The following is a 15,682-nucleotide window of genomic DNA, read 5'->3' as shown; positions in this document are numbered from 1 at the left end:
AGGGGGGTACTCCACAGTGAGGTCAAGAGGAGAAGCCTCTGAAGGAGCCTCTGGAAGGAGCCACCTGCTAGGGGGGTACTCCACAGTGAGGTCAAGAGGGAGAAGCCTTTGAGGGAGCTTCTGGAAGGAGCTGCCTGCTGGGTGGAGACTCCACAGTGAGATCAAGAGGAGAAGCCTCTAGGGAGCCTCTGGGGGGAGCTGCCTGCCAGGCAGGGACTCCACAGTGAGATCAAGAGAAGAAGCCTCTGAGGGAGCTTCTGGAAGGAGCTGCCTGCCGGGTGGAGACTCCACAGTGAGATCAAGAGGAGAAGCCTCTGAGGGAGCTTCTGGAAGGAGCCACATGCCGGGTGAAGACTCCACAGTGAGATCAAGAGGAGAAGCCTCTAGGGAGCCTCTGGGGGGAGCTGCCTGCCGGGTGGGGACTCCACAGTGAGATCAAGAGGAGAAGCCTCTGAGGGAGCTTCTGGAAGGAGCCACCTGCCGGGTGGAGACTCCACAGTGAGATCAAGAGGAGAAGCTTCTGAGGGAGCTTCTGGAAGGAGCCACCTGCCGGGTGGAGACTCCACAGTGAGATCAAGAGGAAGAAGCCTTCCCAGCAGCCCTCCAGATCTCTGTGGCAGAGCCTCATATCGAAGCAGCCAGCATGGGCCAGCCTTGCCCTTCAGACCGGGCCTGAGTGTGGACTTGGAGCGGGGGGATGACCAGATACCCACATAGTGGGTCCTGCGTGGGCTTCTTCATCTTAGGGACCTGGGCCTCCTGAGGGATAAGGAGTTCCCACAAAGCTCCTGGAGAAGGAAATGGCAACTCACTCCAGTATTCTTGCCTGAGAAATCCCATGGACAGAGGAGCCTGGTGGGCTACAGTCCATGGGTTCGTAAAGAGTAGGACATGACTGAGCATGGTTGCACATGGAATTAAAGTACAAAGCTCATCAGCTCTTAAATGTTAAGTCTTAGTTTATCAAATATATATTGAGAGGAGGTGGAGGGAGAGATACTAGGGAGGAATCCCTGCTGGAACCTCATCCAGCCCTCACACCCACAAGGAGTGTTAGCAGTGACCTCACTCACTCCTCGGGTGAGTCTCAGGGGCTAGTCAGCATGGCAGAATCTCTCAGCAGGGGCAGTGGTGACTTCTGAACCTAGGTCTGTGTGTCTCCAAGGCCCATGTTTTGCTTCTCTGTCACACCTCACTGTATCCCTACCCTAGGATGCAAGTGCTAGCACAGCAGCTCTGTCCTCAGAGGAGTGTGTTGTGGGCAAATGGGACACGGATCCCCAGCGACAGCACCGGGCAGCAGGGTGGGGAGCAGACTGCTTCCCACAGGATGGGTGGTTATGGGAGGTCATGGTAGGGGAGGCTGGTCACTGCTGGCCTTAGGGCTTCTGATGGGGTGAGGGGCGGGGGTGGGGGCCGTGTGGGTGGACACCCATTCCTGCTTCTGCACTCAACACGTTCAGATGCAGATTGAACCACGTGCTTCTCCAAGGTTCCAGGAACCATCATAGTCACTTTCCCAGATCCTCTCTCGTTCACATCTCAGAAGAACCCAGTAGGGCAGGTGCTTGTTGTTTGAAATCATTGAGTTGTGTCTGACTCTTTTGTGACCCCATTGACTGTAGCCCACCAGGCTCCTCTGTCCATGGGATTCTCCAGGCAAGAGTACTGGAGTGGATTGCCATTTCCTTCTTCAGGGGATCTTCCCGACCCAGGGACTGAACCCACATTTCCTGCATTGGCAGGTGGATTCTTTGCCACTGAGCCATCAGGGAAGCCTGCGGGTAGGTGCTACTAGGTCCATTTTACAGATGGAACATAGTGAAGGCTGGTGAGGTTTACTCTCCCATACTGATTAGCTGGTGCATGCATGCTCAGTCACTCAGTTGTGTCTGACTCTTTGCAACCCCATGGACTGTAGCCTACCACGCTTCTCTGTCCATGGGACTTTCCAGGCAAGAATACTGGAGTAGGTTGCCATTTCCTCTCCAGCGGATCTTCCTCACACAGGGATCAAACCCATGTCTCCTGTGTCTCCTGCCTTGCGAGTGAATTCTTTCGCTGAGCCATCAGGGAAGCCCTCATTAGCTGGTACATGGAAGCATATTGTGGACTCCATAGCTAAATGCTTTTCACCAGCTGTATTTACAGTGTTAGGTTGTCATGTGGGAAAGAGCTTGTACCCTGCAGCACCCTTTACTATTATCAGCCTGGGACACTAGATTCCTGATCAGATGCTCTGCACGATTTTATGCCTGTGTGTATTGGTGCGTGGTGTTTATGCACCTTCAGCACGTAATTGCCTTCAGGGGAACTTTGGGAGGATGAGAATCAGCCTCACAGGTTACAGATGGAAAGAGGCTACTGGTGTTTTAACCATTAAATGGACATAAAGCCTGATGATTAAGTAACTGAATAGAAATGAAAATTCTGCTTTCTGCTGCTTGTCAAAGATGAACGATGTTCGTGAGGTGGGAGCCTCCCGGGACTGGAGTCTGTAAGTGAACCAGGCACAGGCTGGAGGCGCATGCGCCCTGCACACAGGACTGTGTGTGTGCACAGAGCACTGTGGCCCCAGGAGGCAGCGACTGTCCCCGGGGAGCCCCTCGGAGGGAACAGAACTCGCACTCATTCGATGTCTGACTGCAGGCATCAGATCACTCATCTGAAAGTAGGTCCTCAGCCTTCACCCCGGAACGAGATTCTCGGGTGGGTGGAAGTGTTCAACATGAAACATTTTATCAAAATGCAGCAAAGTTGCCCAGAGAAAAAGTAATTACGTTTACGAATAGACTAGTTTGAAGTAATCCCTTGTAAAGCGGCGGTCCCTTGAGAAAGCAGCATCAGTAGGTCTGGGAATACACTGTTCTGTGAAACCAGATAATCCCCAGCCCCCGAGATGCATGCTGCTCCCAGAGACCTCGGATGTCTGTGTGCTGTCATCATTTTGTCCTCAAGTCCAAGGCCACGGGTTAATTAAGGTGACAGCTGTGAGATGGCTGAGCCAGGACAGACAGCCAGCCAGCCACATCCAAGCACCATGAGAGATGATCACCTTCAGCAGGTTGCTTTGTAAACCCGGCTTCAGAGCTGAGATGGTTTGCTCAGGGTCTCTCCACAGTCCTTGGCCAACCTGGCCTCCAGCTCATGTCCTTTGACTCAGAAACCTTGTTCCTCCTCCAGGTCCCTCAGGCCTCATTCCCCTTAGAAGCATTAGGCAAATATTCTGAATGCTGAGGAGGGAGCAGGGTGATGTAAATAAGAAAATAATGAGCAGAAAAAATAAGTCCACAGCTAAGATCTCATGCTGAGATCCAGTCACCTCTTTCTTTCTTTCTTTTTTTAAAGTCAGAATTAACTGCAAGTAAGACAGGCTATTTTCTAAAACCAGCAGTTATTAGGTGATTGATAGGTGAAAAGAGAACCCAAGCAGTTTCTCCCAAGGAGGTAGAAGTGAAGATAAGACTTGAGGCTGTGGCATTTCTGAGAATTGTGCCCACTTCCAGGTGGGGCTCTGAGCTCCGAGCCTCCTGGTCTCCCTACAACCATCTGAAGGTTTTGTTCAAGTTCTTGATTCTGTAAGTTTTCTATTTCACCAGTTTGGGGAAGTTTTCAGCCATTATTTCTTCTGATAGCTTTTCAGCCCCACTCCTATCTTTCTTGGACTCAGATACAAACATGGAACCTTTTGTTATTGTCTTACAGGTCCCCAAAGCTCTGGCCGCCTTGTCTGTTTTTTCCTCTTGCTCATATTGGTTGATGTGTAATATCCTGTCCTCAAGTTCACTGGTCCTGTCCTCTGTCGTTTCTTCTCTTCTACTTGAGGTCATCTGGCAAATTTAAAATACTTTTTGTTACGGCGTTTTCCAGTTCTGTACTGCCCTGTGCTTATCTGTCTTTCTAATAACTTGTATTTTCTTGTTGAGATTTTCTGCTATTTAATTTGCTTCAAGATAATTTTGAATTGCTTGTTGAAGCATTTCTATGATGACAGCTTTAAAATACTTGCCAGATCGTTCCAGCATCAGCTTTGTCTCAATATTGGCGTCAGTTGACGGCTTGTGAGTTCTCTGGTTCTGTGTGCAGCAGGCGATGTTCGGTTGTATTGTGGGCATTTTGACTGTTGCGTTCAGAGACTGTAAGAAATACCTTTCATTTTTGCAGACAGTCTGTTGTTTAGGTTTAACACACAGGTCTCAGCCTTGTTTGTAGGCTGTGACTCCAGGGACGTCTAATCATCACAGGCTTTGTGCTGTTATTTTGATCTGCTCAGTTCATCTGGTGCCCATGAGGCTTCCAGTAGTTTCCAGTCCTGCTGCCTGAAGTGGGGAGGGCTTCTCCAGGAAGTCTGTGCCTTTGCCTATTTCACTGGAGACCACTAGTTTGTTCTCTGAATCTCTGAGTGTGTTTCTGTTTTGTTTGCTGATTTGTTTAGTTTTTTATGCTAAGTGAAATAAATCAGAGAAAGACAAGAACTTAAATGTGGAGTCTAAAAAAAAAAAAATGAAACTAGTGAATATAACAAAAGAGAAGCAGGACTTTCCTGGTGTTGCAGTGGGTAAGAATCTGCCTGCTGGTGTAGGAGACATGGGTTTGATCCCTGGTCCGGGAAGAGTCCGCTTCCTGTGGAATCGTAGTTGTTGTCTGTGGAGAGACTAAGGCACAACTAAACCCATGTGCCTCAACTGCTGAGCCTGTGCTCTAGAGCCCGAGAGCCAAAAGTACTGAAGCCAGGGTGCCAGAGCCTGTTCTCTGCAACAAGAGAAGCCACCGCAATGAGAAGTCTGCGAACAGCAGTGACGATTAGCCCCTGCTCACTGCATCTAGAGACAGCCCGGTGTGCAGCAACAAAGATCCAGTGCAAATAACAGTAATAAAAAGACAACCCTTAAAAAAAGCAGCAGACTCACAGATATAGAGAGCAAACTTGTGGTTGTCACTAGGGAGAGGGGGTGGAACAGGGGCTGGGGAGCAAGAGGTACGGACTCTTACGTATGAAATAAGTTGCACGGGTATATTGTACCGCATAGGGAATATAGCCAGTACTTTATAATAACTAAAATAGAGTATAATCTTTAAAAATTGTGAATCACAATATTGTATACCTGTAACTTATATATATTGTATAGCAACCATACTTTAATTAAAAAAAAAAAACAAAACCAGAAATGGTCTTCAGATGTGCAGACTCAGCAGTGGTTTTCCCCTTCCTGTGATAACTGGGCCTGTTATCTAGCCCTTTCTCTGCTCTGAGTTCCGAGTCCTCCCTGGCTTAGATCTCTTGCATCTGTCTTGATTGTCTCTGACTTGTCCTTTTCCTTCTTTGTCTCCAGCCTCCTCTGAGGGCTGGAGTGGGGTCTGTGTTATGGCTCCAGACCAGTCCCCAGGCTGTCCCCTTTGCTTTGACTCCGAGCCTGTGCTCAGCCTCTGGGTTGCACCTCTTCCTGTGGGGTCGTTCCCGTGTCATCACGGCCTCCTCACCACCTCCTCTGTGCTCCTGGATGTTTCTTGAAATACATAGTAGTTGCTTCATACATTTTTTTCCTGTCTTACCCTAAATCAGTTCCAGATAAAGACCTTTATTCTGATGGATACACTGGCCTCGTCTTTTGAATAGAAGGATCTCTTCATGTGCCCCTTGGTGTTTCCCATGCTTGCTCATCCTTAGGAACAGAGGCTCACACTTACCCACAGACGTCATGTGGGTCCACACCTCCCAGGGTCATGTGAAGGCAGAGGGGAGGCGTATAGACAGGCTGCACCTCCCTTTATGGCTCAGACCCCAGCAGCCGAGCAGAGGGTGGGCACACGTGCAGGGTGGGGAGGGCAGTAGGCGGCAGAGGCAGCCATGTGCTGGTGAGCGCTTCATCCTGTCCTGGACTCCTGGTGGGAATTAGCAGCAGGAGCCCCTCGCTTCTTTCCAGCCCCTGAGCTGGCGTGACCTGTGCCCTTGTGACCTCAGAGGTGTGTGGTTGGACTCCCAAACCCTCTTTAATCTTATCTCTTTGCATTTAGACTGTTTTTGATATAGAAATATAGTAATGTGGCCATAGGCATCTTCATGGGACTTTCCAGGTGGCTCAGTGGCAAAGAATCCACCTGCCAGTGCAAGAGACGCAAGGGATGCGGGTTCAATCCCTGGGTCAGGAAGATCTCCTGGGGAAGGAAATGGCAACCCACTCCAGTATTCTTGCCTGGGGAATTCCATGGACAGAGGAGCTTGGCAGGCTACAGTCCACAGGGTTGCAAAGAGCTGGACACGATTAAGTGTGCACACACTCACACACACACACACACACACACACACACACACAGAGGCATCTTCATGGGTATAGCTTTGTATTTCATTTCAATTATTTCCTTAGGACAGTATCCTTTTATTTTGAGAGAAAAAGGCAAGGAAGTTTTTTGTAGGTCAGTGACTATGAATATTTTTTATGATACCAAATTATTTTACAAAACCCTTATGCTCATTTGCTCTGCCAGCAGCAATAAATAAATAAATAGAGTTTTGCACTACTGGTGATAATGTAAATTAATACAGGCACTATGGAGAACAGTATGGGAATTCCTTAACAAACTAGGAATAAAACTACCATATGACCCAGCAATCCCACCACTGGGCATTGTTGTTCAGTTGGTAAGTCGTGTCTGACTCTTTGTGACCCCATGGACTGCATCGTGCCAGGCTTCCCTGTCCTTCACCATCTCCTGGCGTTTCCTCAAACTCATGTCCACTGAGTCAGGGATGCTGTCTAACCATCTCATCCTCTGACATCCTCTTCTCCTTTTATCTTCAGTGTTTCCCAGCATCAGGGCCTTTTCCATTGATATGGCTCTTCGCAGCAGGTGGTCAAAGTATCGGAGCTTCAGTTTCAGCATGAGTCCTTCCAGTGAATACTCAGAGTTGATTTCCTTTAGGATTGACTGATTTGATCTCTTTGCTGTCCAAAGGACTCTCAAGAGTCTTCTCTAACACCACAGTTCAAAAGCATCAATTCTTTGGTGCTCAGCCTTCTTTAAGGTCCCACTCTCACATTCGTACATGACTACTGGAAAAACCATAGCTTTGACTGGATGGACCTTTGTTGGCAAAGTGATGTCTTTGCTTTTTAATGCCATCTAGATTTGTCATAGGTTTCTTTTCAAGGAGCAAGCGTTTTTTAATTTCATGGCTGCAGTCACTGTCTGCAGTGATTTGGGAGCCCAAGAGGATAACATCTGTCACTGTTTATACTTTTTCCCCTTCTATTTCCCTGGAGTGGCTACCCACTCCAGCATTCTTGCCTGGAGAATTCCATGGACAGAGCAGCCTGACAAACTACAGTCCACAGGGTTGCAAAGAGTTGGACGTGACTGAGTGACTAACACTTTCATACTACTGGGCATATACCCTGAGAAAATCACAATTCAAAAAGATATATGCACCCCAGATTTCATTGCAGCACTGTTTACAATAGCCAGGACATGGAAGCAACCTAGATATCCGTTGACAGAGAATGGATAAAGTTGTGATACATATATGTAATTGACTACTACTTAGCCATAAAAAGAAATGAGTTGAGAGTCAGTTGTAGTGAAGTGGACGAACCTAGATCCTATTATACAGAGTGAAGTAAGTCAGAAAGAGAAAAACAAATACTGTAATTAATGCAGATATATGGGATCTAGAAAAATAGTACTGATGAGCCTATTTGCAGGGAAGAAACGTAGACACAGGCTTAGTGAACAGACTTGTGGACACAGCGGTGGAAGGAGTAGGTAGGATGGATTGAGAGAGTAGCACTGTAATGTAAAAACATTACACACCATGTGTAAAATAGACAGCTGGTGGGAATTTGTTGTATGACACAGGGAGCTCAAACCGGCGCTCTGTGAAAACCTAGAGAAGTGGGATGGGATGGGAATGGGGAGCAAGGCTTGAAGAGAGGGGATATATATAGTTATGACTTATTTGAGTTGCTGTATGGCAGAAACCAACACAAAAAAAGCAATTATCCTCTAAATAAAAAAAATTATCCTCTAATTAGAAACAGTTTTGCTTTCTCCTAGAGTTGGGTATCATAAACCAGATCATAGATGCTAGTTGAGAATGTATGGTTGAGGAGGACGTGTGGGCAGATGTTGTCTTATTTAGCCAGTGTATACTGGAACATTCATTCTTAGAGTGACCCGTACCCTGGAGACTCCATGGTGAACAGATGGGCAACATGCAGTGGAAGGAGCCTGGAGGAAGGGGCACTGGCACGGTCACCTTATCCGGTGACGTGTGGCCTTGGAAGATCTTTGCTCTGATGGCCAAGTTGCACACAATGTGTATCTCCTTGTTGTGGCAGCCACAGGGCTGGAGGATCTGCCCAGTGCAACACAGCTGAACTAGAGACACACCCTGATGTGCTTTATTTTGCAGGTAAATCATACTTTTGATTTTGTGGGCAAGTTGAAGACTTTGTCAGAAACACTGCTGAGTGCGTCCAGCACTTTTCAGAGCAGCGGAAACGGCCAGATGCTCCACCAGCTGCAGGTGAGGGGTGGCTCCTTTGCCACCAAAGGCTGGGAGACCCCAGGTGTATCTGCAAAACCAGAGGTCTCCTTCAGAGGTCGCTAGAGAGTCACCTGCGGCTTGGCTTTGCCGGGTGACTAGTAATGTTGATGTAAAATTGGATAAGTGAGAAAACTTCTTGTAAATGATCAATTGTTTTGCCCATGTAAGATCTTACTGCTGTGAGAATGATCAGTAATTCACTAATATTTATTTGTGCTTTAAATTCCATATTAACTTAAAGCTGTTTTTTTTTTTTTTTTTTTGAGCAGAGAACGGTTTATTTCAGGGCCATGCAAGGAGACAAGTAGCTCGTGCCTTGGTCTCAGTTTTTTATTGGAATATATTTGCTTTACACTGCTGCATCAGTTTCTGCTGTACAGCAAAATGAATCAGGCATACATATACGTATATCCCCCCTTTTGGATTTTCTTCCCATTTAGGTTCCCGCAGAGTATTGGTGAGAGTTCCCTGTGCTATACAGTAGGTTCTGTTAGTTATCTATTTTATACATAGTTATCAATTGTGTATATATGTCAATCTAAATCTCCCGATTCCAGTTCATCAGCCCTGCCAAGTGAAAGCTTTTTGGAAGGTTTGCATGCTTTTGAACTGTGGGCCTGTTAAACCCTTCATTCCCTAATATTCTGTATTGAGAACATAATGTATTCCAAAAAATCATGGACTTTAGCTTCAAATGTCTCAACCTCTTCAGAGAAGGACAATCACTAATTACAAAACTTTAATCAAGGTAGGTCACATGATAACTTTCTGGGGCATCTGTGTCGCTCTAACTTGAGCTTGAGAAAATATACCTACATTTTGTTCTTGTTTGGTTTGTTTCTTATCCACCAGACGTGTAGTTCTAGGTGGTCCCGAGCAGGGACTCAGAGCTGGAGAGTCTTGGATTCCCAGCCCTGTCCCCACTGCCGTGTGATCTTGAACTTCTCTGTGCCTTGGGCTTCTTACCTGTGAAGGGAGGAAAGAACCACAGTTTTGAACTGTGAAGCGATTTAGATTATGTAAATCGAACAGGACTGAGTGGCTTCATTTCCACTTTTCACTTTCATGCATTGGAGAAAGAAATGGCAACCCACTCCAGTGTTCTTGCCTGGAGAATCCCAGGGATGGTGGAGCCTGGGGCTGCCGTCTATGGGGTCACACAGAGTCGGACATGACTGAAGCCACTTAGCAGCAGCAGCAGCAGCAGCACCAAAGCACTGGTACGTAGGAGAAGATGTCTCTGCATCTGGGTCCTTCCCAAAGCAGATACTGAGATGAGGTTGCATCTGTGAGGATTTTGTCAAGGAAAGAGGTGTTGAGGCAGAGGCAGGGAGGCAGGAAAGTAGGAGAGGTTGGTGAGGCAGGAGAGGCAGATGAAGCAAGGGAGTCAGGGGAGGCTGATGAAGCAAGGGAGGCAGGGGAGGCTGATGAAGCAAGGGAGGCAGGGGAGGCAGGGGGGGCAGAGGAAGGCAGGGGAGGCAGGGGAGGCTGATGAAGCAAGGGAGGCAGGAGAGGCAGGGGAGGCAGGGGAAGGCAGGGGAGGCTGGGGAGGCTGATGAAGCAAGGGAGGCAGGGGAGGCTGGGGAGGCAGGGGATGCTGATGAAGCAAGGGATGCTGATGAAGCAAGGGAGGCTGGGGAGGCAGGGGGAGGCAGGGGAGGCAGGGGAGGCTGGGGAGGCAGGGGAGGAAGGGGAAGCAGGGGAGTCAGGGGATGCTGATGAAGCAAGGGAGGCTGGTGAAGCAAGGGAGGCTGATGAAGCAAGGGAGGCTGGGGAGGCAGGGGGAGGCAGGGGGAGGCAGGGGAGGCTGGGGATGAAGGGGAGGCTGATGAAGCAAGGGGGGCTGATGAAGCAAGAGAGGCAGGGGGAGGCAGGGGAGGCTGGGGATGAAGGGGAGGCTGATGAAGCAAGGGGGGCTGATGAAGCAAGAGAGGCAGGGGGAGGCAGGGGAGGCTGGGGATGAAGGGGAGGCTGATGAAGCAAGAGAGGCAGGGGGAGCCAGGGGAGGATGGGGATGAAGGGGAGGCTGATGAAGAAAGGGAGGCAGAGGAGGCAGGGAGAGGCAGGGGAGGCTGGGGAGGCAGGGGAGGCTGAGGAGGCAGGGGAGGCTGGGGAGGCTTAGGAGGCAGGGGAGGCTGAGGAGGCAGGGGAGGCTGGAAGGGAGGGGAGGCAGGGGATCCCGAGGAAGCAGGGGAGGCAGGAGGGACTGGGGAGGCAGGGGAGGCTGAGGAGGCAGAGGGAGGCTGGGGAGGCTGAGGAGGCTGGGGAGGCAGGGGAGGCAGGGGAGGCTGAGGAGGCAGAGGGAGGCAGAGGGAGACAGGGGAGGCAGGGGAGGCAGGGGAGGGAGGGGACTCAGGTGTGGCAGGGGAGGCAGGGGAGGCTGGGGAAGCTGATGAAGCAAGGGAGGCTGATGAAACAAGGGAGGCTGATGAAGCAAGGGAGGCTGATGAAGCAAGGGAGGCTGATGAAGCAAGGGAGGCTGGGGAGGCAGGAGAGGCAGGGGAGGCAGGGGAGGCAGGGGAAGCTGATGAAGCAAGGGATGCTGATGAAGCAAGGGAGACTGATGAAGCAAGGGAGGCTGGGGAGGCAGGGGAGGCAGAGGAGGCAGGAGAGACTGGGGAGACAGGGAGGCTGAGGAGGCAGAGGGAGGCTGGGGAAGCTGAGGAGGTAAGGGAGGATGGGGAGGCAGGTGAGTCAGGGGAGGCAGGGGAGGCTGGGGAGGCAGGGAAGGCTGGGGAGGCAGGGGAGGCAGAGGAGGCAGGGGAGGCAGGGGAGGCAGGGGAGGCAGGGGAGTCTCGGGAGGCAGGGAAGGCTGGGGAGGCAGGAGAGACTGGGGAGGCAGAGGAGGCAGGGGAGGCAGGGGAGGCTGGGGAGGCAGGGAAGGCTGGGGAGGCAGGGAAGGCTGGGGAGGCAGGGGAGACTGGGGAGGCAGAGGAGGCAGGGGAGGCAGGGGAGGCAGTGGAGGCTGGGAAGGCTGGGGAGGCAGGGGAGGCAGGGGAGGCTGGGAAGACAGGGGAGGCAGGGGAGGCTGGGGAGGCTGAGGAGGTAGGGGCTGTTGGGAGGCTGGGGAGGTAGGGGAGGCTGGGGAGGCAGGGGAGGCTGAGGAGGTAGGGGAGGCTGCGGAGGCAGGGGAGGCTGGGGAGGCTGAGGAGGTAGGGGATGTTGGGAGGCTGGGGAGGCAGGGGAAGCAGGGGAGGCTGGGGAGGCAGGGGAGGCTGGGGAGGCTGAGGAGGTAGGGGAGGCTGGGGAGGCTGGAGAGGCAGGGGAGGCAAGGGAGGCTGGAGAGGCAGGGGAGGCAAGGGAGGCTGGGGAGGCTGTGGAGGAAGGGGAGGCAGGGGAGGCTGGGGAGGCTGGGGAGGCAGGAGAGGCAGGTAGGGCAGGCTGAGAGGCTCGGGAGGCTGGGGAGGAAGGGGAGGCAGGGGAGGCTGGGGAGGCAGCGGGAGGCAGCGGGAGGCAGGGGGAGGCAGGGGAGGCTGGGGAGGCAGGGGAGTCAGGGCAGGCTGGGGAGGTAGGAGAGGCAGGGGGAGGCAGGGGGAGGCAGGGGAGGCTGGGGAGGAAGGGGAGGCAGGGGAGGCTGGGAGGCTGGGGAGGCAGGGGGAGGCAGGGCAGGCTGGGGAGGCAGGAGAGGCAGAGGAGGCAGGGGGAGGCAGGGGAGGCTGGCGAGGCAGGGGAGTTTGGGTGCTGGGTCCCCAGTCAGCAGATCTGGCCCTGCAAGATGTGGGTTGTGGGGCCGGGTGGAATTGGCCCCGCCAGTCCCTGTGTTTGGTGAGTGCCTCCGTTGAGCTGAAGTCAGTTACCAGGGGACAGATTCCTGTGTCGGGGCGCCGTGGCTCTTAGGCGTGACTTTGGTGATGGTCATGGCTGAGAGCAGCCTGGGGAGGTGTGGCCTCTGGGCAAGGATTTCCAAGCATAGCAGTGGGCCTTGGCCGGTTCCGTTCCTGGAGTTGGAAGCCTGTGATGCTCTTGTGGTGGGTATGGCTGTTACTGCTTTCTTCTTTGTTTTCCCGTGGGTTTGTCTGCTGACATAAAGATCAGGAGACATTTTCTGTTATGAATCATATAGGGTAAATACTTCAGGCTTTGATAAGGGCTCTGCTATAACTACAGATGATTACATGCAATATGTGTGGGTGTGCTTAGTCCCTTCAGTCGTGTCTGACTCTTTGTGACCACATGGACTGTAGCCCGCCAGGCTCCTCTGTCCGTGGGATTCTCCAGGCAAGAATACAGGCGTGGGTTGCCATGCCCTCCTCCAGGGGATCTTACCAACCCAGAAATCAAAGCCATATCTCCTGTGGCTCCTGCATTACAGGCAGATTCTTTCCCACTGAACCACTGAGGAAGCCCTACATGCAGGATAATAAACAGCAAATCGAGTGTCTAGAAAGTAGCATGAGACATGTGAGCAGGAGAGCACATGACAGTGCCCAAGTCCGTCTCAAGAATCAGGTGGTTTGTGGAGGGGTAGGGAAAAATTAGGAGCTTGGGGTTAACAGACAGTCACTACTGTATATAAAACAGATAAACCACAACTTACTGTATAGCACAGGGAACCATATTCAATATCTTGTAATAACCTAAAATGGAAAAGAATATGAAAAAGAGTAAAAGACTACACATACGTATAACTGAATCACTATGCTGTACAACTGAAACTAATACAACTTTGTAAATCAAACATACTTCAGGAAAAGACAAGGAGGCCGTTTCATGGCGAAATCTTCAGTTTAGCTGAATGCTGTTTACACAGTAGTCAAGTTAGAAATTAAAGCCAGTTATTCAGTCACTTGAAGAACTTTTTGCTAAGAGAATGAAGTGTGGTGAGTGGCTCTATTTCTTAGCATCAGGATCGCATTCAAGGAGCATCCGTAATATCCTTGGACTTTCAATAAGTGATGTCAGGGCCCTTCGCTGGTCTGGCTCTGCCCCCAGAGGGCCAGGTTAGTATTCTGCTGATGCCGGCAACCCTGACTGACTTTTTCCTTCAATTAAAAGCATCTTTTTGTGGAGATGTTGCTGAGATTAAATGACTAATACATATAAAGTGCCTTCCACAATGGTGGGTGAGTAGCTAGTGCTCAAAGAAGATCCCTGGAGATGTAAATGGCAGCCCACTCCAGTGTTCTTGCCTGGAGAAATCTATGGACAGAGGAGCCCAGTGGGCTACAGCCCATGGGGTCACAGGAGTCAGACACGACTTAGTGACTGAACAGCAGTAGCGGCAGTGTAAGAATATAAACAAGATTTTTAAAAAGCAGACACTGAGGTTTCATCACGCAGTCCTGTCATCTGTAGACAAGAGGCGACTGTGAAATTAAAGAGCTAAATGCAGAAGGTGGTTCTTATTTGAAAATTGTCAGAAGTCCTCAAGTTATAAAGTTGTTTGGTAAAGGTAAGTCAGGATAACATCAGTGTTCTCCAGGGAGCTAACAAATCCCCAAATTAATCCCCACTCAGAGCTCCCCCTCTCTTCAGCTGATCCTGCGTTGGCGCCCTGCACCTACATTTTCACTCTCAGTGGCTTGTCGAGTAAAATAAGTGGGTGGTACCACAGTGGGCGTGTGCATGTGCCCGCTGCAGGGTAAGCAGGCAAGAGGCCATCAAGCTGATGAAAGTAATCTTGGAGAACCTTCCACAGGGAAACCTTTGACCAATGAGGTGGAGCTGGAACTGTCCATAGTGAAAGAAGATGTGCATGATGATACGAAACGTGCTTCCAAAGAGAAGGCTTTGAATATTGCAGGTTCAAGACAGGGTTTGGGAAAAGGCTGAAACCTTTCGTCAGTGTTTTTGTAACAATGACCCCCTCTTTATAACTGGCCTGTGGAAAAGGCAACACAAAGGATTTATATAAAGGACCACCAAATAGTTTTGTTAGAAAGATTTGAAATAAAAATCAACACTGAATTCATTCTTTGTTTTTAATGAGTGTATCCTAAGTGATTCAGGCGCGTTCAACTCTGTGATCCCATGGACTGTAGCCTGCCAGTCTCCTCTGTCCATGGGATTCTCCAGGCAGGAATACTGGAGTGGGTTGCTATGCTCTACTCCAGGGGATCTTCCTGACCCAGGGATCAAACCTGCATCTCTTACATCTCATTGGCGGGAGAGTTCTTTACTACTAGCACCACCCAGGAAGCCCCTTATTTTCAATATTAGTGCATAATTACCACTATCACTCAAATTGTTTTCAGTCTTAATGCATATTTACAATTATAACCTAAGTGGTTTACTTTTGTTTTTCAAGTAAATTCCTGAGCAAATGTTGTCCTGTTATTCACTGGGGTGTTTTAAAACCCTTTACAGAGGACTCACTTTTTGAGCCATTTTCCCGTATCATGAAACTTGAGATAAACCTAGCAAATATTATTTGACGAGAGGAATGGTGGGATTATTTTTGTTAAACTATATTGTTTTCCTCTAGGAAGCCCTGAAAAACAAATTTATAAGAAGCTTTATAAAAAGCCAGCTACACATTGATGTAGGCAAACTGACTGAAAAGCTTCAGATCTTCGGTAAGTGTGGTGGATGGTGTGGTGGGTCCACCCTCCGGCCAGGAAATTTCTGGGTGACACAGATAAGCCACTGCTTCCTCCCCCAGTTTCTGGTTTCTCATCTGTTAGATGAAGAGCTTGAATTAAATATACTCCATAGTTTGCTTATAACTGAAGTTTTCTTACTTGCTGATTCAGGGCTTGAATAGTAAGGGACTTAGTTCAAAAGGAAGGGTTCTGATTTAAATATATGAATTGTGAGGTATAACACAAGTTTATAAAAGAAATGGCTATCACTGAGTTACTAAGTCAATTGAAAGCATTTATATTGATTTGAGGATTTGAAGATCTGAAGCTTAGATAAAAAATTCATCAATCAGCAAATGTTTATTGCATGCCTACAGTTTATCAATCCGTGACTTCATTTAGATACTCAACAACCGTTTTGTGAACATGCAGGAGAGTCAGGCTCTGAGCGAGAATCTGATTTTCCAGGTGCGTCCCAAGGATGCTCCCAGGAGCGTGGACCAGTAGATGGAATGGAAGTACTTCCAGGAGGGGAGGAAGGGTGTCAGGCCATCCGAGGCCCCCGGCACTGTGCTCATGCCCGGGACAGGGGCTGCATCTGCCTGGAGCATGAGGG

The 15,682-nt window shown here is 49.9% G+C and overlaps 1 protein-coding gene across 1 annotated transcript in view; it reads left to right on the top strand.

Annotated features, from left to right (window-relative positions):
• Positions 1-15,682, top strand: part of ABCA13 (ATP binding cassette subfamily A member 13) — a 351,070-nt gene that overhangs the window by 75,073 nt on the left and 260,315 nt on the right. Inside the window, exons 23-24 of the mRNA XM_061415367.1 lie at positions 8,411-8,524; positions 14,970-15,060. Of these exons, the coding sequence (XP_061271351.1) occupies positions 8,411-8,524; positions 14,970-15,060 (205 nt within the window). The remainder of the gene's footprint in view (positions 1-8,410; positions 8,525-14,969; positions 15,061-15,682) is intronic.

Source organism: Bos javanicus, chromosome 4, assembly GCF_032452875.1.
Source record: "Bos javanicus breed banteng chromosome 4, ARS-OSU_banteng_1.0, whole genome shotgun sequence".
In the NCBI taxonomy this organism is placed as follows: domain Eukaryota; kingdom Metazoa; phylum Chordata; class Mammalia; order Artiodactyla; family Bovidae; genus Bos; species Bos javanicus.
This window is presented reverse-complemented; position numbering and strand designations above follow the sequence as displayed.